The sequence below is a fragment of the Bos indicus x Bos taurus genome, chromosome 16, assembly GCF_003369695.1.
Source record: "Bos indicus x Bos taurus breed Angus x Brahman F1 hybrid chromosome 16, Bos_hybrid_MaternalHap_v2.0, whole genome shotgun sequence".
Lineage (NCBI taxonomy): Eukaryota > Metazoa > Chordata > Mammalia > Artiodactyla > Bovidae > Bos > Bos indicus x Bos taurus.
This window is the reverse complement of record NC_040091.1, coordinates 61433667-61460219: the sequence shown is the minus strand read 5'-3', so window position 1 is coordinate 61460219 and position 26553 is coordinate 61433667. Positions and strand designations below refer to the sequence as shown.

The window sequence follows — 26553 nt, the reverse complement described above, 5'->3', positions numbered from 1 at the left end:
CGACAGAGGAGCCTGGGCCAGGAAAGCCTTGCCTGACTTTCTCTCTGCTCTTTAAACCGCTTTCCTGGCTTTCCTCATACACTGTTATTTAAGTATGTTATATCTTGGTCTGTATGTGCTTAACAAGAAAATATATAATAAATAGAGTTTAAAAAACAAGATGAATAAGAAGAGAGCTGAACATGTTTCTCATCCACTATTCTTAACTCAGATAGTAGCCCGCCAGGCTCCTCTGTCCATGGGATTCTCCAGGCAAGAATACTGAAGTAGGTTGCCATGCCCTCCTCCAGGGGATCTTCTCAACCCAGGGTTCAAACCCAGGTCTCCCACATTGCAGGCAGATTCTTTACTGTCTATGCTACCAGGGAAGCCCAAGAATACTGGAGTTGATAGTCTACTCCTTTTCCAGGGGAATTTCCTGACCCAGGAATTGAACCGGGGTCTCCTGCATTGCAGGTGGATTCTTTGCCAGCTGAGTTACAAAGGACACCCAAGTAAAGACAATCCAAAGTCAAAAGATGATTGTGGTGATAGCACAGTTGTTTTTAATGTTTAATTAGGTTATCAAATATTTCATAGATTCCAATAGCTGAGCATCTGTAATCAACAAATATGAGCTAATGAAGCAAGAGGTCCAAAATTATCAAGAAATAATGTAATCTTGAGCCACTTGTAAAACAAAGGTACAAAATCATCCCTTTATATTACATTTATATGATAACTCTCTTTATGTTATAAAATCCCCAAGGGATAAACAGAGATGCTGCTAGTGTGTTACTGGATGTCTCCTCACCACATCCTTGCCCTTGCCTCTGCCTTTTCCTCTTCATCCATACAGACATTTTTATTACATGTTAAGTGTCGGGCAAGGCTCTGGCAACACAAAAAGGCTTTGACTATTAACATCTTTGATGAGAGTACTGTGCAGTTGGAGAGACAAGACATTTATATAGGTATAGCACCTGAATCACTGTAAGTGTCCATTCAAAATATATTGAGTCCCTAACTATTCTAATTGTAAGAAGAAACCATTCCAGAAATAAAGCTGCTCTCTTCACAGTGCAACGCTGCTTAAAAGATGGTATGGAAATCGCCCATGGCAACCCTAAAAGCAAAATAAACAAACACAAATGTGCTCTTATGCAACTCGGCTGGTGCCAGGAAAGAAACGAGGGGTGGGAGCTTCATCCATGGAAGGAGGTGGGGACAGCGGAGCAAGGAATAGCCCTGGCACACTGAGAATGTCTGTACCTGTAACTGTGATGATTAAAGCCGGAGGCAAATGTCACAGTCGAGAAAGAGCAAAGGTCAAGTCTATGTACACGTTTAAAGTCAGCTGTCAAAGTTGGGTCCGCCAACCTCAGAGCTGAGGTGTGTGGTCGGACAGGGTCGGTGAAGTGGGACAGATGAATATTGAACTGACGGTCAACCAGAAGACCAGTGGCCACACAGGGGCAGGATGAGGGGTACGTGATGGTGAGGATTTTAAGAGGCTGGAAAGAGTAAGGAGGATCAAGGGAATCCTAATTCTCACAATGGGACTTCTGTTTATTCCCAGTGCAGATGTATAGAGAAAAAGCACATATATAAAGGTGAGTTGAGCCCATCTACAATAAACCTATAGAGGAACGGTAGAAATTAGAACTGAATCCTCTTCTGGGACATACTATCATTTTTACATTAAAAGATGGCAGTTGGGTTCATGTTTCTGTATTTCCACTGATGGTGATAATGTCTGATTATTATTTTTCTTACTTTCCCATATAAGACAGAAGGACAGATCTGACAAGGGATATTTCCAAGATGCCCAACTACCAGGCAGAACTGCCATAAGAACAGGGCCCTTCTGCTTCCTCTTAGGCCAGGAAAGGTGTAAAATGATCCCACCATTCACAAGCTGTTGTAGAAACTCACTGACTGTCCTCATGGAATGGTCCCACCTGTCTGTAGGGTCACAGTCATGGCACCCACAGCTTTTGCATAGTAAACATTTTCCTGAAAGAAGAGAAAAGCCTTTTATGATATAGTGAGGTGCCCATCATTGGTGGAATTCAAGTGGAGGCTAGATGCTCAAGGCAAAGGCACTGGAGAAAACATTTCTGGCCTTGGATTGAAGGTTTCTCCCAGCCCTGAGGTTCTCTAATCTACCTGCAAACCACTGTTGACAAGTGGGATGTAAGGAAATGTGTCAGAAGAGCAGATGTATTTAGAGGAAATGTGATAAAGGATACTAGTGGTAAAGAACCTGCCTGCCAATGCAGGAGATGTAAGAGAGGTAGGTTCAATCCCTGGGTGGGGAAGATCCCCTGTAGGAGAGCAGGGCAACCCACTCCAGTATTCTTGCCTGGAGAATCCTATGCACAGAGGAGCCTGGCAGGCTACAGTCCATAGGATGGCAAAGAGTCAGACACGACTGAAGCAACTTAGCATGCACATTCTAAAAGATTCCATCAAAAGAGCCTGATACCTGACAGTCTTTAATTTAGAGCCAAAGAATTTTGTAGCTCCTATTTTTCTGCCATGTGTAGAAATGTACATAGATTACAAATGCGTAATCCTGTAATATCCGTGTCTGTTGCAGCTGTTATCAAGAGCTTTAAGTGCTAGGCTTGAGTCCATATGGGACAGAGGAGGCCACGGTTCCTAGAGAAGAGACAGTTGGAAAGCAGCCATCTCCCATCAGTGTTCTGGTGTAGAAAGGCAGATGACTTTGTTTTTCCCTGAAAGAAAAAGAGTTTGTAGTCAGATATGTGTGCATTTTCCTTATAGCTCAAAAATAAATTATACAGTGCTCAGTAAACTCTGAGATTCAAGGGATTAGATCTGATAGACAGAATACCTGAAAAACTATGGACGGAGTTTCAGGATGTTGTACAGGAGGCAGTGATCAAGATCATCCCCAAGAAAAGGAAATGCAAAAAGGCAAAATGGTTGTCTGAGGAGGCCTTACAAATAGCTGTGAAAAGAAGAGAAGCAAAAGGCAAAGGAGAAAAGGAAAGATATAAGCATCTGAATGCAGAGTTTCAAAGAATAGCAAGAAGAGATAAGAAAGCCTTCCTCAGTGATCAATGCAAAGAAATAGAGGAACACAACATAATGGGAAAGATTAGAGATTTCTTTAAGAAAATCAGAAATACCAAGGGAACATTTCATGCAAAGGTGGGCACAATAAAGGACAGAAATGGTACAGAACTAACAGAAGCAAAAGATATTAAAAAGAGGTGGCAGGAATACACAGAAGAACTATACAGAAAAGATCTTCACGACCCAGATAATCATGATGGTGTGGTCACTCACCTAGAGCCAGATATCCTGGAATGTGAAGTCAAGTGGGCCTTAGGAAACATCACTATGAACAAAGCTAGTGGAGGTGATGGAATTCCAGTTGAGCTATTTCAAATCCTAAAAGATGATGCTGTGAAAGTGCTGCACTCAATATGCCAGCAAATTTGGAAAACTCAGCAGTGGCCACAGGACTGGAAAAGCTCAGTTTTCATTCCAGTCCCCAAGAAAGGCAATACCAAAGAATGCTCAAACTACCGCACAATTGCACTCATTTCACATGCTAGTAAAGTAATGCTCAAAATTCTCCAAGCCAGGCTTCAACAGTACGTGAATTGTAAACTTCCAGATGTTCAAGCTGGATTTAGAAAAGGCAGAGGAACCAGAGATCAAATTGCCAACATCCGTTGGATCATAGAAAAAGCAAGAGTTCCACAAAAAAAACATTTACTTCTGCTTTATTGACTATGCCAAAGCCTTTGACTGTGTGGATCACAACAATCTGTAGAAAATTCTTAAAGAGATGGGAATACCAGGCCACCTGACCTGCCTCTTGAGAAACCTGTATGCAGGTCAAGAAGCAACAGTTGGAACTGGACATGGAACAACACACTGGTTCCAAATCGGGAAAGGAGTGTGTCAAGGCTCTATAATGTCACCCTGCTTATTTAACTTATATGCAGAGTACATCATAAGAAATGGATGAAGCACAAGTTGGAATCAAGATTGCCGGGAGAAATATCAATAACCTCAGATATGCAGATGACACCACACTTATGGCAGAAAGTGAAGAAGAACTAAAGAGCCTCTTGATTAAAGTGAAAGAGGAGAGTGAAAAAGTTGGCTTAAAACCCAGCATTCAGAAAACTAAGATCATGGAATTTGGTCCCATCACTTCATGGGAAATAGATGGGGAAACAGTGGAAACAGTGAGAGACTTTATTTGGGGGGGGGCTCCAAAATCACTGCAGATGGTGATTGCAGCCATGAAATTAAAAGACACTTGCTCCTTGGCAGAAAAGCTATGATCAACCTAGACAGCATATTAAGAAGCAGAGACATTACTTTGCCAACAAAGATCCATTTAGTCAAAGCTATGGTTTTTCCAGTAGTCATGTATGGATGTTGTTGGACTATAAAGAAAGCTGAGCGCTGAAGAATTGATGCTTTTGAACTGTGGCGTTGGAGAAGACTCTTGAGAGTCCCTTGGACTGCAAGGAGATCCAACCAGGACATCCTAAAAGAAATCAGTCCTGAATATTCATTGGAAGGACTGATGCTGAAGCTGAATCTCCAATACTTTGGCCACCTGATGGGAAGAACTGGCTTGTTGGAAAAGACCTGATGCTGGTCAAGATTGAAGGTAGGAGGAGAAGGGGATGACAGAGGATGAGATGGTTGGATGGCATCACTGACTCAGTGGACATAAGATTGCATAAGCTCCAGGAGTTGGTGATGGATGGGTAGGCTTGGCGTGATTCAGTCCACAGGGTCGCAACAAGTCAGACACGACTGAGCGACTGAACTGAACTGAACTGAAACTCTGAGAAACATTTTTAGCCTACTTGTCAAGATTCTCTTACTACTTGAGAAACTTCAACTCAAATTCACAAACTCCACAAGATAAAAGAGCAGGAAATCACAGTGCATATCATCCTTGAGAGAGGTGTATCATTATAAGAAAAGAAGAAAAAAATTTTTTTTGCTTCAGCGGTTATCACTTGTTATATTCGGGTTAGAACTATACTTTTTATAAAGAAAACAATGATCCATTAACTCTGAGTTAATTTTCTTGTACAGGGTTGGTGTTTCGTTTAACTAATAGCACACTTTGAATAGTATCACCTGAATTGGGTAATACTATGGCTATGAAGTACAGCCAAATTCCTGGCCCACAACTGGGTTCAAACCCATAATCCAGGGCTCATCAATATTATGCTCTTATCAACTTGAGCACCTAGTGAACCCAGAGGTGGGAAATGACCTTTGCAAGACTAGACTGTAAGCTTTCTAACAGGGATTGTGTCTGTCTTTTGCATTGTGATAGCCCAGCATTTAATACAATCCCTAGAACACAGGAGGCATTTAATACATGTTTATGGAATGGATGAAGTTTTTCCCTGGGTACCAAGAACCTATATGTCTCATTTCTCCTTTTACTTTTTCTTACCCTGAGTTCCATTTTCTAAAGGTATCTACTCTTCCACATTTCATGGGTTGCAAGATGAATTAGAAGAAAAAGCAGGGATTTCCCTTGTGGTCCACTGATTAAAAATCCACCTCTCAATGCAGGGAATGCAGATTCAATCTCTGGTCGGGAAACGAGATCCCACATGCCACGGGGCAACTGAGCCCAAGTGCTGCAACCAGAGAAAGTCTGGGTGCTGCAGCAAAGACCCAGTGCAGACCAAAAAAGAAAAAAAAAAAAAAAGGAGAAGAAAAAGGACTTCCATGTGATTGTGACAGAATAATGTTTGTCAAGATGGGAAAAACAAAGGACAAAATCCTCTCAAAAGTCAGTAGTGTGGGATGATTTGAGAGATTAGCATTGAAACATGTATATTATCATATGTAAAATAGATGACTAGTGTCAGTTAGATGCATGAAGCAGGGCACTCAAAGCTGGTGCTCTGGGACAACCCAGAGGGATGGGGTGGGGAGGGAGAGGGGAGGGGGGTTCAGGACTGGGGGGATACATGTGCACCCATGGCTGATTCATGTCAATGTATGGCAAAAACCACTACAATATTGTAAAGTAATTAGCCTCCAATTCTAATAAATTATTTTTAAAAGGTCAGTAGTAATTAACAATAATGAGATCATTTGGAAAAAGACAAATCAATGTCACCATATCTTCTCTGAACCAACTGCACAAAGGACAGTCCACCCGGACAGGAACTGTACCACTTTGTTGACATCAGGCACCACTTAGGAAACAGACCACTCTCCTTGCAAGCATCATCCATGGTGTGTGTTCCCTATATGCTGAGAGAGGTGTTTCGGGTCCTATGGTACAAAATGAGGCCAAACCCAGTTCTAAAGGGAGCTTGGAGTAGCAGGTGCAGAAAATAAAACTCTGGAGCTGTGGAGAGACAGTCTTCATCCCCAGGATCCTTCCACGCGCCTCTTACCTCGGGGCCTCTTTCGCCAGGCTAGGATGCCAACTCCAGCCAGGGCAATGGCGAGGACAATGAACCCAACAGCTTTCACCACGAGAAGTATAGTTTCCGATTCTGAAAGTAAGCAAATAAGGGAGGAAAAAATCCACGTGTCCTCCTGCTCTTCTATGTTATCTTTTGGGGACTTTTTTCCTGTGATCATCAAGAAGCCCAATACTACTTTTCTTACTGTGACTTCTTCACAGCTCTGTGGAGAATAATCTGAAACAGGAACAGCTGTTCCCAAAGTATGGTCTGAATGCCCCAGGTGTCCTCAAGACCCAATCAGAGAGTCAATGAGATCTAACTCATGATTCCCCGCCCCCCCCGCCTTTTTAAATCTCCATCTCTCACATGGGCACAGGGTAATTTTCTAGAGGCCACACAATATGAGATGACATTATCACTCTGACAGCAAATAGAATGCTATGTTTTCTAGTGTTTACTTAAAAAAAATTTTTTTTAATTTGCAATACAGTAAATATAAATAGATATAACTTATATAAACAAAAGCTCTTTGGGGTCCTCAATAATTTTTTGAGTATAAAGGAGCCCTAGGACCAAAAAGTTGAGAGAACCTCTGATTTAACAGACCTATTCTAAAGCACGCAGTGATCCACGGTTCCTGCTCACCACCTTTCCTCGGTCTCACTCCCCAGACAGCCACAACCCCAGCCTTACCCTGGAAACCCTGAAGAACCATGTGGACTCCGCCATGCTCCACGTGACAGGAGTAAATGTCACCATTCTGAGGATCCAGCTCAACAGACACCCAAGTCTGATAGGTCCCATCCCCACTGGGAAGAATGCCTCCATAATCGGTATCTTGGAAAATTTCTTCCCCGTTTTTCATCCAGTTAATGGAAATTTCTGGGGGGTAAAAGCCATAAGCTCTGCAGTAAAGAGTTGTAATCCCTGGGAAAGTTTCTTTGTGATTGACTCTGACTTTGGGGGGCTCTAGAAAAAAAAGAAGTTCAAGTTAAAATAGAAGTATCTTATGTACTGAGTGCACAATACTAGAAAACAGCAACTGCATTTCCCAATTTTCTTCATTGCAAGAAACATATAAAAATAAGAATAACCCAGAACCCAGGTTCACCAATAACAAATTCTTTGATCTAAAGCCAATTTGAGCAGATTTCTGTTACCTGAAACCATTAAAATGAAAATGAGTATTCAGCTAGTGAGTGGGAGAATTGAAACAAACTCCAGTCAACTGCCTCCAAAACCGATGTGCTTGAACAGAGAGTCCATATTCATACCTGTAGTCCAGGTGCCTCCCCAAGGGACTGCCATAGCTCTGGAAAGCCCCACTATTAAACATCACTCCTGTGGGAAAAGGCACATCGTGTCTGGGAGTTTCCCACAGCATGATACAGACATAATTCATTTTGAATAATGAGATCATGCATGAAAAGTTCTTTGGTAACTAAAAGTTGACCAACTGAATCACATCTTTGATGTATAAGAGGAGTTTTTTACTGAAAGGAATCTTATCCTAACCTCTTAAGGTAAGCAAAGACCCTCTGTGTGTCTTTTTTCTAATTTCAGATTTTTACTCATCCTGGTGTTGTATGATCTCTTGGTTACTACAAAGCTTGAAGAATTGCATTACCTCCCAAAGTACTGGGCAGGGGGTGCCAAAAAAGTTCATTCAGGAAAACCCAGATGAACTTTTTGGCCAACCCAATATTACCCAACTTATCATTAACAGGAGATGGGAGGATTTATCTCACTGAATCCCCCAAAAGGAAGCGTCCCTGGACATACTCCACTCAAAACAAGTAGAATTGCTGAGTGTTGTTAAAATGCTGATAAAAAGGTAACTAGGGAAAGTTTTCATGAGGAAGTTACAGGTCACTGTAGCCCAACTAACAAAACAGACTTCAGAAAAGGATGGCTAAAAGCTAAATTAGAGGACTGTTACGTATGAAACTGCTAGTTCTGAGGATGTGGGGACAAGGAGTTCCCCCTCCTCTTTACCTGTTCTTTGTAAGGCATCTTTCCCATACTCCAGGAATCTCTTTAACCAAGCAATGCATTCTTCTTCCAGCCAATTCTTCTGATATTGTAACTCATGCCGATTGGCCTCCCATGCCCGCCTGGTGATGTCAGCCACATTATCCATGGCCATCCAGGACAGGGTATCTTTATTGAAGATAAGGAAATCCTGTCCATCATATGCATATTGGAGAAATCCCGTGATGCTTCCATCCTCCAGTAACTCACAGCCAATCATTCTCTGGTAAGTGTGAAACCCTGGAAGACACATGAATGGCAGGAAGGGAGGGGTTGACATGGGGATGTAAAGGTGGGTACCCGGATGATCTGACTAGGGGCATGGCTGGAAGCATCTTCTACCCCAGAATACATTACTGCACAGGCCTGGCATGGCATCACTGAGTCTCCAGAAAGTTCCTGTGATATAAGCCCACCTATACATAGGTATCTACAGAGTACCTACTGCATGTCAAAGGAGTATGATAATTCCTGCCTTGTGGAGTTATCCTATATTGGGGACAACTAACTGATAAACTTTTTACTGCAATGGAGGAGGGAGAGATACCCAGGAGCCAGAAATATCCCCAGGGAAAGTTAATGTAGTAAGTCATTGCCCATAAGCAAGCACCTCATTAGGCCTGGAAATAAGACACACAACGGCTAGATTTAGGAGGAGATGCAGGTCAGCAGCCTGAATGAAGATGGGACAGGGACATGGGGGCACATGGGGTCCTGGGGAAGAAACAGACAATGTGGAAGAGGCACAGGACAGATGGCAGGCACTGAACCCCAGTGACAAGATTGCCTGAGCTTTGCCAAAAGAATGTAGCTCAGCTCACAGCCACTGTCAGCCCAGGGGCCTCTACCGGGTTGGGGGCTAGGGATGGAATGTGCTCATCCCTGCTGCCTTCACCACCTGAGTGATTGTAGTGATGCTGCAGCTGCTTCAGTTCCACCTTGAACGCCTGCTGCCAGCCCCGCAGCAGCTGTGTGTACCTCTCCCAGTGATCAGGTGCCAGGTTTTCCTCCATCCACAGGGCCCGCGGCTCCTTCAGCTGGGACACACTGTTGTACATGGTGATGGGATGAGAATCCACATACCCGGCTGAAATAAATTCAGGGATCCCATAGCCAGGCTCTGAAATGCCCAGGCGAAAATATCTCAGAGAGTGAGTCCCTGCGAGAGAGGCAGAGAAGGCAGATATTTAGGGTCACGGCTGATCCAGATCCATAAGCTGCTAGATTCCGTCTAAACCTCATGATAGTCCTCCGTGTTCATTTGCACCCATTCCTTCGGGGACCCAGCTGCTACTTCCTCTTATGGAATCACAGAACCCCAGGAACTTCGACCTGGAAAGGACTTCAGAGCTTTAGCCAAGACTTGGAGCCTTTTTTGTTGAGGTTGAAAACCTCAGGTTGAACATTTTTACACGTAACTCAACTTGTAGATGAAGTAAAGTGCTCTGGTCTTTTGGGGAGGGGCCCAGGGCCACTCACTGGCCCCTCCAGGGAGATCTATCCCTGAGGGATTCTGAGGGTTTGAAAACCCTGACAACCAACGCCCAGGTTTCACCAGGAGAGGCTCTAGGGTGATAAAATAGGGCCCCTATCTCACTGCTGTGCATGCATATGCACGTGTACACACACACACACACACACACACACACACACACACACACCAGGTTGGTTAGTCTGCTCGACAGACCCACAGTGAGAACCCACATAAAGACTCAGGCCTCCCAAGGAAAATTTTAAATTTTTTCTTAAAAAATTTAATTTTCAAATTTTAAAAAGCAAAATTTTAAAAATGCTTTGTCTATTATATCAAACCAACTCTGAAAACCATTTTCCTATTCTTTCTCTACTTTTTTCTTCTAGCCAAACCTCACTGTAAGAATTATCATAGTCCCTAATGGTCAAAAGCCGGCTAAGATGAAATAAAACTGCATGACTTTCTCTGCTGCTTTTGCACTGAACTTCTCTCGTGTCAACCAGGAAGCTCCGCGTCTAGTGGAGACAGCGCAGTCTGGAAGGAATGGGATGGTGTCATAATGGGGTCAGCGCAGGGCCTGGGCCTTCAGGGAAGACTTTCTAGAGAAGATACGTCTTAGGGGAGATCCTGGGACGGGGAGGAGGTGAGCAGGGAATGAGGCTGAGCAGGGACATAGGAGAGAGGACAGACAGTAGGAGCAGAACAGAAAACAATTTGTACAGACAGAGGCTGGGAGAGCGGGGCTCACTGCGGGAACCAGTGGCCTAGGATGCTGGAGCTCAGCAAGCATCACAGAGGAGAGGAGAAATGACACCTAAGAGGTAAGCAGAGCTGAGACCAAGGAAACCAAGGTCCTCCATGTCCTGCCAAAACCTGGCGGGGAGAAGACATGCAGCACAGTGGCTTTCTTCCCAGGCTCTGCTCAGTGTTGTCTGGAAATGCCCATCTCTAGGCCTTTTATCTTGTTATCTCCTGCCATCCTGACCCATCAACATCCTCCCCAGTCAGCAAAACGCATCTCTAAAGACAGCCCCCAAGACCAGCCCTGATATTTGCAAGGCTGTGTCAAGAGATCAGAGGAGGCCCACATGCCAGAGGCCCAAATATCTTACAGGGATAAATCAAGCTAACGAACTGTTTAGTATGTTCTACTCTCTCTACCTTGACAAATATCCCTTCGTATGACCTCAAAGCCCAAGTTCAAATTCAAAAATCTGACTTGGTGGTGGCACAGAGAAAGCTAGCCTCCATCCTCCAGCCCCTGGGCCTTAGCCTGAGACCCACCTCCTTCTCTACCTTCCCCAAGTCCCCCCAGCTCTGCTAAGGGCCTGGTGCTCTCTCATTCAGGCTCCATCTATAAACACTGCCTCTTTGCCACGTCTTGGACTTAGCAGAGGCCTTACCATCCTTAGGAGGATGGACCAAAGGAAGAGGCCCATGTAAATTCAAGCAGCCCTGAGTCATCTGGGCAGAGAGCTGCAGGTTCCAGATACCTGTGGTGAGGTGCAGACCCAGGGCAAGCACCTCCACTTGGCCTCATGGACGCTTGCTCTGTGGGGAAGGATGTGGATAAGGGAGTTGTTGGAGCAGGGCCCTCTAAAAGGTGGAGCCACATCCATGGCTTCTCTTGTATGTGTCTAAGAGCTGCCCTAGACACCATTTCCCCCAGTTTTTTCCAGGTAGCTCATCCCACTGTTGTCCCCTTTGTGAAGGCTCAGATCTTCAGGCACGGACTTGGTCGCTGTGGAGAACCTCAGATGGGGGTCAGGCTGACCCCCAGGTTGAATGCAACTTAATGAAGTTTACTCCTTCCTCTTCATTTTAAATATATGTTTAAGAAAAAAGTCAAAACAAACAAACAAACAAAACAGTTCACAAAATGGTTGGGTTCATTTTTGTGCATGCACGTCTGGCTATAACTTTTTCTAAAGCTGTTTATGAAAGAATCCACACTGTGCAGACTGTCTTTTAGAACAGGCCTCCCCAAGGCCAGGGAACCCTCACCTCAATCCCAGGGACGGGGGAGCCTGGTGGGCTGCCGTCTATGGGGTCGCACAGAGTCGGACATGACTGAAGCGACTTAGCAGCAGCAGCAGCAGCAGCAGCAGGATTCCCTGAGGCCGAATCAGGCCTACTCAGCCCCGGCCCCTTCCAACCAATTGCACCAGTTCTGTAACCTGCAGGATCCTCCAGTTTTCTTTCTTTCTTTCTCAGTTTTCTTTCTCTCTGCTCCTCCAGCTGGGGTGGGAGCAGTTTTGGGCAGCACCCATGTCCCATGGGCCCCCTCCCTGGAGGTAGTATCCTGCATGTCAGCTGTGCTGCTGAGCAAGATGGAGGCTGTTCTCCCCCAGGCCTGGGCGGAGCATAAAGGCCCCATGGTCCCTCCTTACTGCTTTGACCTTTTATTCCCCACCCCTCTCCCTTCCCGTGGCGGTGGGGGCTGGAATGGGGAGGCAACCCAGTGAAAACCTCTGAGACTGGACATAAGACCATCACAAAAGTGTTGGTTCTTATGAAAACAAGAGTGAGGATAAGCAGAGGCATAAACTCTATCCCCGAAACAATAGTTCCATATTCTGCCTTCTATTCTCTTATCTTTGTTCACTTTCTACCCACTTCTCAGTCCTAAGATACTTAAGAACTGGGATTTAGCTTCTTCCTTCTGTATTTCCTACAAGGCCTAGCACAGGGAGCCTAGTGCATGGTTGGAACTTAAATATTTGTAGCTATTTGTAAATTGTTTGCAAAACACTATTTTTATGCTTCAAAATAATTAATTATGCTGGAATGAATGCGAATCAATTTAACTTCAAACTTATGCTTTATTTTAAAAACATTTTTGGCCTCACCACATGGGTATCTTAGTTCCCTGACCAGGGGTCCAACCCAGGACCCCAGCAGTGAGAGCTCCAAGTCCTAACCACTGGACTTAAACTTTAAAATAGAAATTTTAATAAAATAAAATAAAATTTTAGTTTTATAAAATTAAATTATAATTCCCAGGGAATTCCCAGGAACTTATACTTTAAAAAATACTTTTCATAAGGTGCAAGCTGGTGAATGGGAAGCAGAGCTGAAATCTAATTTACATCCAGCCTAGAGTCTGCAAAAGGTGTAATATGGTGGAATCTGCAACCGATTTTGCAAACGGTTCTATTTCTCCACATCTGGAAAGGTTTTGTGGTTCCTCTGCAGATTATGCAATTGCTCAAAGAGGAAGGCAAAAGGAAGAGCAAGTCATGAACATTTTCTCACACTTTCTTAGTCTCCATCTGAGTACTCAACAAACATGTGAGTACCTTCTCCGTGCTAGGCGCTGTTCTGGACTCTGAACACATTACATACAAAACAGGTGAAAATGTCTGCCCTTCTGGAGCCTACATCCTAATGGGAGGACACAAGGAAGGCATACAATATAAAATAAATACATATAACCCGTCATTTAAAAAGTGCAGTGGATAAAAATAAAGGTGCAAAGAGGACTAAGCCATGTAATTCTAAACAGCGGAAGTTAGGGAAAGCTGGTCTGAGAAGACTTTGAACAAGTGCCTGCAGGGAACAAGGGAGCCAGGCAGATGTCTGGGGACTGCGGTCCAGGCAGGGGGATTTTGTACAAAGGCCCCAAGGAAAGGTCAACCTGGCACATTCTGGGAAAAGCAGTGAGGCCTGGGGCTGGAGCTGAGGGGGTGAGGGGAAAAGAAATAGGTAGGAATTGCTTCCACGCTTCCGATAGCAAAAAGCCTCATAGAAATCAAATCCCAGACAAAGAATGAGAGAGAGGGAGGAAGGATTTTAAAAAGAGACTATGTCATTGACATATAGAACTTCCCTCGGAAACTGGGTTTCCTTCTATGACATCTGGGGTCTGCGTGCCTGGTAGATGCCAACAAACAAACAAAAAAAATAGTATTACCAACTTGGGGTATTACTGCTCAATGGGGTTATTTATTCTAAATGAGTATCACTGACATCATCTCTATACATAATATCTACAATCCATGTAATTTCACTTTCTTACAAAAATGTAACTTCATAAAGATTTGCATAATCCAGAGTTTAGAGGTCAACCGAGAGACACATGGCCTGTTGCCAGCTGTCCAAGGACAGTGGAATGCCCTTTTCTCCAACCTCCGAGTCTTGTTCCTGGTTTCGGAGCAGTTTTTGTCCACCAGCCAGCCCTGACTTCACAGGGTGCTCTGCCCCTAAAGGCTGGCCTCCATCTGCCAGTCGCCTGCCCATCCAGCCTCGTGCAGTCAAGCTGTGGCTCTGCTCCAGGACATCACAGCCTGGTCCCCTTCCTCTGCCACGCACCCAGTTACCCATCTGGCGTATCCATAGCTATGAGCCATGCTTGCTCCTTACTTGGGCTTCTAAAATGTTACCTCAGCTGTGATGGGAAGTTGGTTGACAGATGTTAAGTCAGTAACTCAGAACAGAAAAAACAGGAGAAAATTCATGGTACTCTTTCTCTCATGATACATTAGATCTTGTGATAGGTTATATTCCTATGGATATGCTGTCTGGATGATTAGATTTCCATATAACTATGAAGGTTGAATCATTTGAAAAGACCTCTATTGGACTAGTTTTGATCTACCAAAATGGCAATTTCATATGATTCATTCTGACCTTCTGATTCTTTCTTCTTGTTCCAATAATTACAAATTGGGTTTTTCTCTCCCTTTCCATGAACAGATTATCAGCATCAATCCACTTAGTGGACTGAAATCTACAATTTTGAATTTGGTCTTCTGTCTAGGCCAGTCAAGCTGCTTCTCAAAGAGGCAGCTCTGTCCCAACAGCCTCTGATAGACGTTGCTGAAAAGCCTGAACAACACAACTGAACAGCGATCAGACCAAATATAGTGGTGACTCTACATCTTAAATTATGTTCATTTTAGCCTGTAGATGAACTAGCTGGACCATTTTGACAAAAGGCTGTGGAAATGACAATAACTGCTAACGTATTTTCAGATAGTCATCCATGAGGGCAATTGATATTTGAGTTTCTACCATGTAAGAGGAATTGTGAGGCAATGTCAGGAAGGGAAAGACAGATCAGACACCAGTTCTTTTCCTCCAGGAATTTACAGTATTATTGCAGAGCCAAAGTGAAAATGAAAGTGAAAGGCGCTCAGTCGTGTCCAACTCTTTGCAACCCCATGGACTATACAGTCCATGGAATTCTCCAAGCCAGAATACTGGAGTGGGTAGCCCTTCCCTTCTCCAGGGGATCTTCCCAACCCAGGGATTGAACCCAGGTCTCCCATATTGCAGGCGGATTCTTTACCAGCTGAGACATCAGGGAAGCCTATTGGAGAGCCAAAGAATGTGACAAAAATAAATACAATACAGGGACATATGGCAGCAAGCAGTAAGTGCCACAAAAGAGGCACCAATGGAATGTTCCAGCAACTAAGAGAGACATGCTGGTCTTCCATGAAGGGATCCAGAAATGCCACAAGGAGGAGATGGAAAACCCGCTATGAAGTTAGGCCTTCCATGCACCATGGAGCACAGTGAAATCTGAGTCATAACCCTCAGAACCACGCTTATTTCTTGAGTGCAAACCATGTGATAGCTACCATGCTAAGTCTTGGATAAACATGAATTATATTTACTTCTCAATACAACCTTTTATGTGTGTGTGTGTGTGTGCTCAGTCACTCAGTTGTGCCCAACTCTTCATGATCCCATGAACTGTAGCCCACCAGGCTCCACTGTCCATGGAATTCTCCAGGCAAGAATACTGGAGTGGGTAGCCAGTCCATTCTCCAGGGGATCTTCTCAACCCAGGGATTGAAACAGGGCCTCCTGCATTGCAGGCAGATTCTTTACCATCTGAGCCACCTGAGAAGCCCTGCAACCCTTTGAGGTAGATCTTAAAATTCCCAGGGCTTCCCTGGTGGCTCAGACAGTGAAGAATCCGTGTGCAATGTGGGAAACCCGGATTTGATTCCTGGGTTGGAAGATCCCCTGGAGAAGGAATGGCTACCCACTCCAGTATTCTTGCCTGGAGAATCCCATGGACAGAGGAGCCTGGTGGGCTACAGTCTATGGGGCTGCAAAGAGTTGGACATAACTAACTGACTAACACTTTTCACTTTCTTAAAATTCCCATTTCACAGATAGGAATGGGTTCAGAGAGATGATGAAAATTGTCCAATATCATCCTTAGAATCCATAAGTAGAGGGCCCAAGAATTTCCCTCTGACCTGTCAAGCAGGAAGCCTCTCTGCCTTAGACTGCCCAGCTGTTCAGAAGCAGAGGCCCTTCCCCATCCCAGGCTCTGTTTCAGGCTCCTCACCAGGCTCACCATTGCTCTCTCCCGCCCTCTTGTGTCAAGGATGACTCACTAATCCCAGATTTTCCTGTCCCAGGGGAACCAGACTTGAGACCTTCCTACAACTGGCTGTGAGTCCTGACTGGATGACCAGTTCAACAAAGCCCCAATTATTTGTTGGCCCTCCCAAATGGCCCTATGTCTTAACACAGTCAAAATGATTATAATTCCTGGGAACTACTCTCTGGAATTTCAGGCATCGTGGGAATGAGAGGGAGAAGTGGAGGGTGATATTTTTAGTTAAGAGGGCCTTTGGACACTAGTCCAACTATGCAGTGATGTGGGTGGCTCTATACACTTCAAGAACTGCCAGTCTCTCCTAACAACTCCTCTCACTACAGAAACTTGTTGAGGGCCAGGAAGTGCTGAATGTGGCGGTTTGACTTTTAAGTTACTCTTTTAAGGCTACCCTTTGGAGGTTACCAGTGTCCCTTTTAAATTTTATGCTTTTCTGAACTTCCAGTAGGCACAGTCCTAACTGCTAGGAATACAGCAATGAACACATCAATGTCCCAGCTATCTGAACTCCTTTCTAGAAGGAAGACTGGCAGTAGCTAAGTGTATAACACAAGGGTTTTGAAGAGAAATAAAGAAAGGAAAGGAAATATACACAAAAATAAACAAAATTTTTTTAAATGGAGAAAAAGATACTGAGAAAAGAAAATTTAAAAAGAGAAAAACTAATTTAAAAAAAAGAAAAAAACAAGGAAAATAGAATGTGAAGAGGGATGATCTTATAGGTTAAAGGGACCAGGAAAGGCGATCTCAGCAGGTGGCACTTGAGCAGAGATGTGAATGGAGAAAGGAAGTCAGCTTAGGAGAACCTTCCAGGCAGAACAACAAGCCCAAGCCCTCCAGAAAGTTGCCCATTCCATGTGTTTGAGGAATAGCAAGGTCTACTGTGAGCCATATAAACCTTCAGAGAATGAATGAATGAGCCCTGATGGTTTTTTCCCCCAGTACTCTCTGTATACGATGATGACCACAGGTCTCCTAATTCCCAGAAGAATTACAATTTTATGAATTCTATTCTTATAAAATGATTCATTGAAGTTGTAACAAAATGTGATTTGGTACTCATACTCTCGAAAAGTTTTCCATAATAAATATAAACTCGGCCATCAGAAAGAATGTCCTTTATCATCTGTCTCAATTTGGGTTTCATAAAGCAAGTATTTAAAAAGTCATGTGTTTTCTCTTTAACCTAGGCCCCTTCCTTTGAGACCTTGGGAATCCTCTAGTGAGGATGACCGAGGTCAATGGGTTTTAGTAAGAATAGACAAATATTCCCACTAGTCAGAAGAAAATCTACAAATTAGTTGAATTGCTCGGATTTAGATAGATTCAATGTCAACTAAGAAGAGGGCCTTAGGGGAGTAAAACAGTATCTTGGAGAAATTTCTACTGCATGTACCTTGGCAACAGCCCCATGGAAACAGACTGGAGTCTAATAAGGTCTATAGCAAGTGCCCATATTTTCTCATGTTAACTCTTGGAACTCAAGGTCATTTCTTAGCAGATAATTTGCAAGCCTGTCTCTTAACACTAGCCCAGTTGACAATTCCGGGGACTTATCTATCATCAGTCCTTATCTGTGGAGGACTTCATGAAGCAGATTGATATAGCATATTGAAATATCCATAGAGTTATGAATAACGTCAAGAGACTGACCTTGGTGTTTTTCAGGATCAACCATACAAACCACATATAGCTCTGCCAGAGAGATCCCATGCCTGCCCCACCTGATTACACCCACCCCTCACCAGCTCACAGTTTCCCACAGGCTGGAAACCTCTTTCTTTTTCATGCAAATTCTGCAACCAGAATAAACCACAGTCATGAATTTAGTCATTATTGCTGCCCAAGTTCTCTATGGCAGTTCTCTCCAACCCTAACCCCAACCTTTTTAGCACCACAGATTGGTTCCCTGGAAGACAACTTTTCCACAGCCTGGGTAATGACGAGGGGTGGGGGAGGGTTTCAGGATGATTCTCATAAAAACCTAGATCCCTCCCATGCATAGTTCGCAGCAGGTTCTTGAGCGTTCCTATGAGAATCTAATGCTGCAGCTGATCTCACAGGAGGTCAGCTCAGGTGGTAATTCAAGCTATGTGGAGCAGCTATAAATATGGATGAAGCTTTGCTTGCTTGCTCACCTGCCTGCTGCTTACCTTGGCCCCAGAAGTTGGGGACCCCTGCTCTATGGCATACAGTCAGATCACTTCAATTTCTTAGAAACATCACCTTGGAACATAAAACCCAGGAGGTGTTTATTAAGTGCCTATTGGTCACTAGAACATATGAGGGAAACGAGAAAAATGAGATCTCTCTCCCCGCTTTAAGGAGAACCTTGACTGAGAGATTTTGGTAGATAGAAAACTATAAAACTGGGAGCAGGAGCTATGGGAGTATAAAGGCAAGAGCAGGTTACTGAAGGCTAAGGAGTCAATGAGAACACCACACTGGAAGTGATGCTGGAGTGATCTTAACATTGCTCTGTGATCTCAAACGCTCTGGTATCTCCTCCCTGCATTTCCACCCCTAGAAGCTCCCACTCAGGGCCAGCATTAGGTCCAAATATCAACAAGACCAAGTCCTTTTTCATAACTCCATCTCCCCTCTGTTAGCACTCCTCAATGCTCAGCGTGCTCAGTCAGGGTCCTGGCAGGTAATAGCCTTCACTCTAGATGAGTCACATGAAGAAACTTCAGTGGAGGGACTCTACACAGAGCTGTGAGCAAGGTTACAGGAACAAATGAGGGATGTTAGGGAACCCAGAAGCTAGCAGTTATAAGAAGCCGTTACCAGCCCTAGTGTTGTAGCGATTAGAGGAGCAAATAGTGTTCCTGAAGCCCAGTGGTAGCTAGAACCATGAAAAAGGGGCTATTCATGGAAAACTATATTGTGGAGGGACACAGCTATTATACTACCAGAGGCACTAGAGAAAGAGGGAAAAGAAGAAGGTAATACCTCAACCTCGCTTCGCTCTCTGATTGCTTTCCCTCGGCGTCTCCTATTGGGTGAACCCAAACAGAAATCAGCCTGTGAGAGAGACCGGGTGATGTCGCCTGTAGCAGTCAACGCCCCGGGACACAACACAGGGCCGAGAAGGATGCAGCGGAAGAGAAGGAGAGCCAGCACAAGGTGACCTTACCTGCCCTTCATAGGCGACTGGTTCTATTTCTCATGCTGTCAGTTATCAAAGTGCGGAGCATCCACATCCAGAGACGCTACGATTTTGTGGGAAAGCCAGGGGCTGTGGGCGGGAAGACCTGCATGTGCTTCAGACTCTGTTCATTATGTGAGCTGAGTCCACCTCTCTCGGTCTGGATCTCCTCATCGGGAAATGGGGATATTGTCTCAGCCACAAGGGTTAGTTAGACCAACACATAAAAGATTATATTTAGGGGGTATTGTGGTCATATTATTGGAGAGTTCTTTGAGAATCAAATACAGGCAATATATAGGCTTTTTACCTTCTAGAAATATCACTCCTGCCCTCTTTTTATCCTCTGTCTCTTACCTTCACCTTCAATCTTTCCCATTTCTGACTTGAATGGTAGGACTTTTCTATAGAAGTTTCTATAGAATTAGGACCTATGTCTATCTCGTCCATGGTCATGTCCCCAAAAGTGCCATCACATAGTAGGCCATCAAGAAACACACAGATATTTTGAAAGAGCTCCTTCCCATCATGCTCGTACATCGTTGTCTATGATGGTAGCCCAGATGTTGTCCAGCAACCCCCTGGGAGTGCTGAACTCTAGCTGAGAAAGCAGTTGCTTAGAGCAGAGAAGCCTGTTGCTTCCAGCCCACCAGTCTTCTTGTGTATTTGGGGCAACAGAAAGCAACTGCTTCCCTAGTAACACAGGTTCCCCATACAATGAAAATCTTTTTCTACTCAGTTGATAACTCTTACACTCAGTACACAAGTCCAGAACCATGGTTTTATCTTTCTGGGATCTTGTGTTACAGGTTGGGCTTATGGTGAGGAGGATAAACAAATAAATGTGAACAATGGATCTGCTCTACTCTTCAATGCCCCTGAAACCCTGACCACATCCTCATGAGACTCACCAAGCTAGTAGGGAGGAAAAACAAAAGTGAAAGAAAAGACATGAGCAGAAAAGACAGGGAACAACGTGCAGAAAGGAAATAGGAATGAGGAAGTTACCCAGAGGGTCTTTCCAGAATGGCTTTCAACCCCTCAGAAAAGGTGGGCAACATCAAGATCCTACGCACACAAACTGGAAAACTGTATAGCTTTCCGGTTCATCACTCCAACAAGTCCTGGGTTGAATAAACACACTTTTCTGCCCCTGGCTTCTTCACTTCACCAGGAGTTTCAGGAAGACAAACTGTTTCCCAGAGGCTCCCTCAGCTGGGGAGTTTAGAGTAAAGAGAACTTGGGGTACTCACGAGCATCGCTGAGCTTCATCATTAATACAATGATGAGAGGCAATAGGAGCATCATCAGCCCCTCTAAAATCCTTCTCTTCTGATTCTTTTAACAATAACACTGATAGGTCCCTGTTGATCTTTCAAGAACCTTGTACTGCTCTCTCCGTTTTTTGGTGATTCAGCAACTGTGACATTCAAGGTCTCTCTCCCAGTCAAAACAGTGGAAATGTTGGTGTCATCAGTTGCTAGGTAGCATAGAGAGCAAGAGAAAACTAAAGGACCGCCTTCCCCAGTGACCTTTAACCCTTTGTTGGTCTGAGACACTGATTGCTCCTTTTGCTGTTCCTATCTTGGTCCTGTTACCAACTTCTAAATATTTATGGAGCACAGCTATAAGAAAGACACAGGGAACACAAAGATGAATCAGTTCTGGTCCCCCAGGGAGCTCAAAAGAAAAAGAAGCCTTTGTTTATTCCCTGGAGCTTAGGTTTCACCCAAGATCCATGAGAAAGATTCACACAAAGTTCCCAGGACTTGCTCTGGCTTCCTATAATGCTGCAGTCCACATGTCTGATATAATATGTATCCCCTAGACTATCTTGTCATTTTTAGCTTACATCTATCTTCCATGCTGCTCTAGCACCCCCAGCCCAATAGCTCAAAAATGCTCATTGAGTAAAGGAGACCTGGGGCTTTACGAAGATTCTGAGGGGCAGATGGCTTGGCTTCCTAGATTAGCAAACCTCAGCACAAAGCCACAACTACCTGGTCATCAGGAGAACACAATGACCTGGGAAACAGAAGTGTAGCTTGTTCAGGGAGTTGGAGGACAGGCCCAGACAGGAGAGAGGATGTAGAGGTGAGCGGGAGAGATGAGTGGAGGCAAGGCCACCAGGCAGGCTGGCTTGAGCTTCTGCTCAGGGACCTGGGATGTTTGCATCCTAGCTACTTGACCTTGTGCAGAATCCCAAATTGTGTTGAGGCTCAGTTTCCTCGATTTATCTATTTTGCTTTGAAAACTTTTTCTTTTGTATTGGGGTACAGCTGATTAACAAGCTATGTTGTGATAGTTTCAGGTAAACAATGAAGGGACTCAGCCATACGTATTCATGTATCCATTCTCCCCTAAACTCCCCTCCCACCCCAGACTGCCACATAACATTTAGCAGAGTGCCCTGTGCTATATGGTACATCCTTGTTGGTCATTCATTTTAAATATAGCAGTATATACATGTCCATCCCAAACTCCCTAACTATCCCTTCTCCCCATCCTTCCCTACCAGCGTCAGTCTTCTCAACTTTAAAAGCAAATCCTGGCATATATTTCACAAGGCTTGTTGAAGATTTAGATGAGGTTATGTTTACAGCGTACAAGGTAGATAGTAGAACATACCAGTTTTCTTCTGCAGTAGGTGGAATAATACCCCCTTCCTCACCCCAAAGATACCTATATTCTAATTTCTAGAACCTGTGAATTTATTACCTAGCATGGCAAAAGGGACTCAGCGATAAAATTGACTTTAAAATATTGAGATGGGGAGATTATCCAGGATTATCTGGTGGGTCCAATCTCAAGGGTGTTATAAAATTGAGACAGTCTCTAGAATTGGAAAGAGAAGGAAGAGATTCTCTCCTAGAGCCTACAAAAGGAACACAACTCTGCCATCACTTTCATTTTAGCCCCAGAGACCCACTTTTGGACACCTGACCTCCAGAACTGTAAGAGAATAAATCTATGTTGTTTTAGGGCACTTAGTTTTGTAGTAATTTGTTCTAGGAGCAACAGAAAATTACATGTCCTCCATCTCCCAAAAGAAAAAAAAGAAGCCAAATAATGAAATAATAATGATATTTAACAACTCTCAGCATCTCCTAGCACCTTCTCTTCTCGGACCTTTGTATTTCTTCCTTTCCTTCCTCCTTCCCTTCTCTTTCTTTCCCTTAATTCTTCACTTAACAAATGCAGGGCACCCCTGTGCCTCTCACTCTCAGAGCCCCCAACAGTCCCCGGGATCTCTCACTAGCACTGATGTCCCACAGCAGGGAATTCATTTCTTCTTTTGAATTTCTGTTCCTATCTTGTTACAAAACTGCATACTGTACTGCAGTCTGCAGCATTTACATTAGAAAGTAGGTATGGTGACCGTGCTTTTCATTTTTAAGTCATTTTATCCTAAGTGCAAATCAACAAATTCAACGCAGAAAACTTGAAAGCACATTAAAAAATCAGAGTAATAAGATAAAAATCACTCTTCAGAGAAAGCCAATGTTAACATTTTAGTATATGTCTTTTTAGTACTTTGCTGTGACTATATATGAATGTATACAAACACACTTTGGGGGATTCATTTTACCAAAACAGAGTTTCACATCCTAATATTATTTTGTAATTTATTTTTCACTTAACAATTTCCCAGTACCAACATGCATTTTTATAGCATAGCCTTAATAGTCTTAAATTTTTTAAGTAAATGGATTTAATAAGTGTCAGTATCTTAAAGGACAAGTGAAGACTGCCCAACTAAGCTAGAAAGCATTGGAGTGAGAAGTGTCCTATTCATTCCCCTTGGGAACTAGCTCTACCTCTGAGCAAGTGTCTAATCCTTGAACCTCAAGCTGTATTTGTCACAATAGGTTGTGTTCACCTTGTTTACTATGGGTCTACGTCTTTGGTTTTTAAACACTGTTTTATTATATATATCTTGAGGCCCTTCTGAAGAATCTGACCCATTTGCAATGGGACAAGTCATCCTCAAAAACCAAAAGACAAATTATTAAGTTAGCAAAAAAGTCTAATTCATTAAATGTATTGTGAAAGGGAGGCCTGGCATGCTGCAGTCCATGGGGTCACAAAGAGTAAGACACAACTGAGCTACTGAACTGAACTGAACTGAATGGATTGTTTTCAATATACTGTAGTGTATTTTATTCCATTCAGTAAGTAGTTTCCTCTGGGGTGTTTTAAGAAGTTCAACAGGGGTGTGTGTGTGTGTGTGTGTGTGCATGTGCCTGCGTTATGTCTGTGAAATCTGATTTGAGCCATTTTCAGTGATTAGGTAAAATCCATTCACCAATTTTGGGACAAGGCTAGCCCTTGTACAAATGATCAGTAAAGTACTATAGCAAAGAACATGGATTTAGGAGTCAGACAAACTTATCTTCAAATGGGGCTCTGCCACTTCATACCTATGAGACCTTAGACAAATTATCAACCTCTCCAAGCCTCAGGTTTGTCTTGTGGAATATGGGGGTCATAACAATATCTACCTTATAGAGTTGTGTGGATTCAATGAAATCAGCAGTGATGGAACCAAGAGGTGATTTGTCACTTCTTGGGACTTCTGTTATTGTTGTTTAGTTGGTAAGTTGTGTCCAACTCTTTTGTGACCCCATGGACTGTAGCCCCAAGGCTTCTCTGCCATGGAATTTTCCAGGCAAGAATACTGGAGTGGTTGCTATTTCCTTTTTCAGGGGATCTTCCTGACCAAGGGATCGAACCTGTGTCTCCTGCTTGGTGAATGTCTGCTAAGTCACTTCAGCTCAGTTCAGTTCAGTTCAGTTCAGTCGCTCAGTTGTGTCCAACTCTTTGCGACCCCATGAATTGCAGCACGCCAGGCCTCCCTGTCCATCACCAACTCCCGGAGTTCACTCACTCACATCCATCGAGTCAGTGATGCCATCCAGCCATCTCATCCTCTGTCGTCCCCTTCTCCTCCTGCCCCCAATCCCTCTCAGCATCAGAGTCTTTTCCAATGAGTCAACTCTTTGCATGAGGTGGCCAAAGTACTGGAGTTTCAGCTTTAGCATCATTCCTTCCAAAGAAATCCCAGGGCTGATCTTCAGAATGGACTGGTTGGATTTCCTTGCAGTCCAAGGGACTCTCAAGAGTCTTCTCCAACACCACAGTTCAAAAACATCAATTCTTCGGAGCTCAGCCTTCTTCACAGTCCAACTCTCACATCCATACATGACCACAGGAAAAACCATAGCCTTGACTAGACGAACCTTTGTTGGCAAAGGAATGTCTCTGCTTTTGAATATGCAATCTAGGTTGGACATAACTTTCCTTCCAAGGAGTAAGCGTCTTTTAATTTCATGGCTGCAGTCACCATCTGCAGTGATTTTGGAGCCCAGAAAAAATAAAGTCTGACACTGTTTCCACTGTTTCCCCATCTATTTCCCATGAAGTGATGGGACCGGATGCCATGATCTTCGTTTTCTGAATGTTGAGCTTTAAGCCAACTTTTTCACTCTCCACTTTCACTTTCATCAAGAGGCTTTTTAATTCCTCTTCACTTTCTCCCATAAGGGTGGTGTCATCTACATATCTGAGGTTATTGATATTTCTCCCGGCAATCTTGATTCCAGCTTGTGTTTCTTCCAGTCCAGCGTTTCTCATGATGTACTCTGCATATAAGTTAAATAAACAGGGTGACAATATACAGCCTTGACGTATTCCTTTTCCTATTTGGAACCAGTCTCTTGTTCCATGTCCAGTTCTAACTGTTGCTTCCTGACCTGCATACAGATATCTCAAGAGGCAGGTCAGGTGGTCTGGTATTCCCATCTCTTTCAGAATTTTCCACAGTTTATTGTGATCCACACAGTCAAAGGCTTTGGCATAGTCAATAAAGCAGAAATAGATGTTTTTCTGGAACTCTCTTGCTTTTTCCATGATCCAGAGGATGTTGGCAATTTGATCTCTGGTTCCTCTGCCTTTTCTAAAACCAGCTTGAACATCAGGATGTTCACGGTTCACGTATTGCTGAAGCCTGGCTTGAGGAACTTTGAGCATTACTTTACTAGCGTGTGAGATGAGTGCAATTGTGCGGTAGTTTGAGCATTCTTTGGCATTGCCTTTCTTGGGGACTGGAATGAAAACTGAGCTTTTCCAGTCCTGTGGCCACTGCTGAGTTTTCCAAATTTGCTGGCATATTGAGTGCAGCACTTTCACAGCATCATTTTTCAGGATTTGAAATAGCTCAACTGGAATTCCATCACCTCTACTAGCTTTGTTTGTAGTGATGCTTTCTAAGGCCCATTTAACTTCACATTCCAGGATGTCTGGCTCTAGGTCAGTGATCACACCATCATGATTATCTGGGTCGTGAAGATCTTTTTTGTACAGTTCTTCTGTGTATTCTTGCCACCTCTTCTTAATATTTTCTGCTTCTGTTAGGTCCATACCATTTCTGTCCTTTATTGAGCCCATCTTTGCATGAAATGTTCCCTTGGTATCTCTGATTTTCTTGAAAAGATCTCTAGTCTTTCCCATTCTGTTGTTTTCCTCTATTTCTTTGCATGATCGCTGAGGAAGGCTTTATCTCTTCTTGCATTCAGATGCTTATATCTTTCCTTTTCTCCTTTGCTTTTCGCTTCTCTTCTTTTCACAGCTATTTGTAAGGCCTCCCCAGACAGCCATTTTGCTTTTTTGCATTTCTTTTCCATGGGGATGGTCTTGATTCCTGTCTCCTGTACAATGTCACGAACCTCATTCCATAGTTCATCAGGCACATTATCTATCAGAGCTAGGCCCTTAAATCTATTTCTCACTTCCACTGTATAATCATAAGGGATTTGATTTAGGTCATACCTGAATGGTCTAGTGTGGTTTTCCCTACTTTCTTCAATTTAAGTCTGAATTTGGTAGTTGTGTCCAATTCTTTGTGACACTATGGACTGTAGCCCACCAGGCTGCTCTGTTCATGAGATTCTCCAGGCAAGAATACTGGAGTGGGTTGCCATTTCCTCCTCCAGGGAATCTTCCTGCCCCAGGGACTGAACACACGTCTCTTGCATCTCCTGCTTTAGCAGACAGGTTCTTCACCACTAGCACCACCTGGCAAGCCTCTCTTGGGACTTTAGAGCATCATTAC

At 43.7% G+C, this 26553-nt stretch overlaps 1 protein-coding gene across 1 annotated transcript; it reads right to left on the bottom strand.

The window, feature by feature from the left end:
- Window positions 1-519: 519 nt before the first annotated feature.
- Window positions 520-20871, bottom strand: LOC113906828 (major histocompatibility complex class I-related gene protein). The gene is made up of 6 exons (XM_027565498.1): window positions 20696-20871; window positions 9358-9618; window positions 8424-8699; window positions 7122-7397; window positions 6414-6515; window positions 520-2720 (listed from the first exon to the last, which is right to left on the bottom strand). The coding sequence occupies exons 1-6, from the start codon at window positions 20748-20750 to the stop codon at window positions 2680-2682; spliced, it is 1011 nt and encodes a 336-aa protein (XP_027421299.1). The 5' UTR covers window positions 20751-20871; the 3' UTR covers window positions 520-2679.
- Between the last annotated feature and the right edge of the window lie 5682 nt (window positions 20872-26553).

Coding starts and splice junctions, on each gene's coding strand:
- LOC113906828 (XM_027565498.1), bottom strand. CDS start 20,750: ATGATGCTCCTATTGCCTCTCATCATTGTATTAATGATGAAGCTCAGC. Junction 8,700..9,357: donor GCATCACTACAATCACTCAG/GTGGTGAAGGCA, acceptor TGTGTCTTCCAG/GGTTTCACACTTACCAGAGA. Junction 2,721..6,413: donor CTGGCGAAAGAGGCCCCGAG/GTAAGAGGCGCG, acceptor TTTTTCTTTCAG/GGAAAAACAAAGTCATCTGC.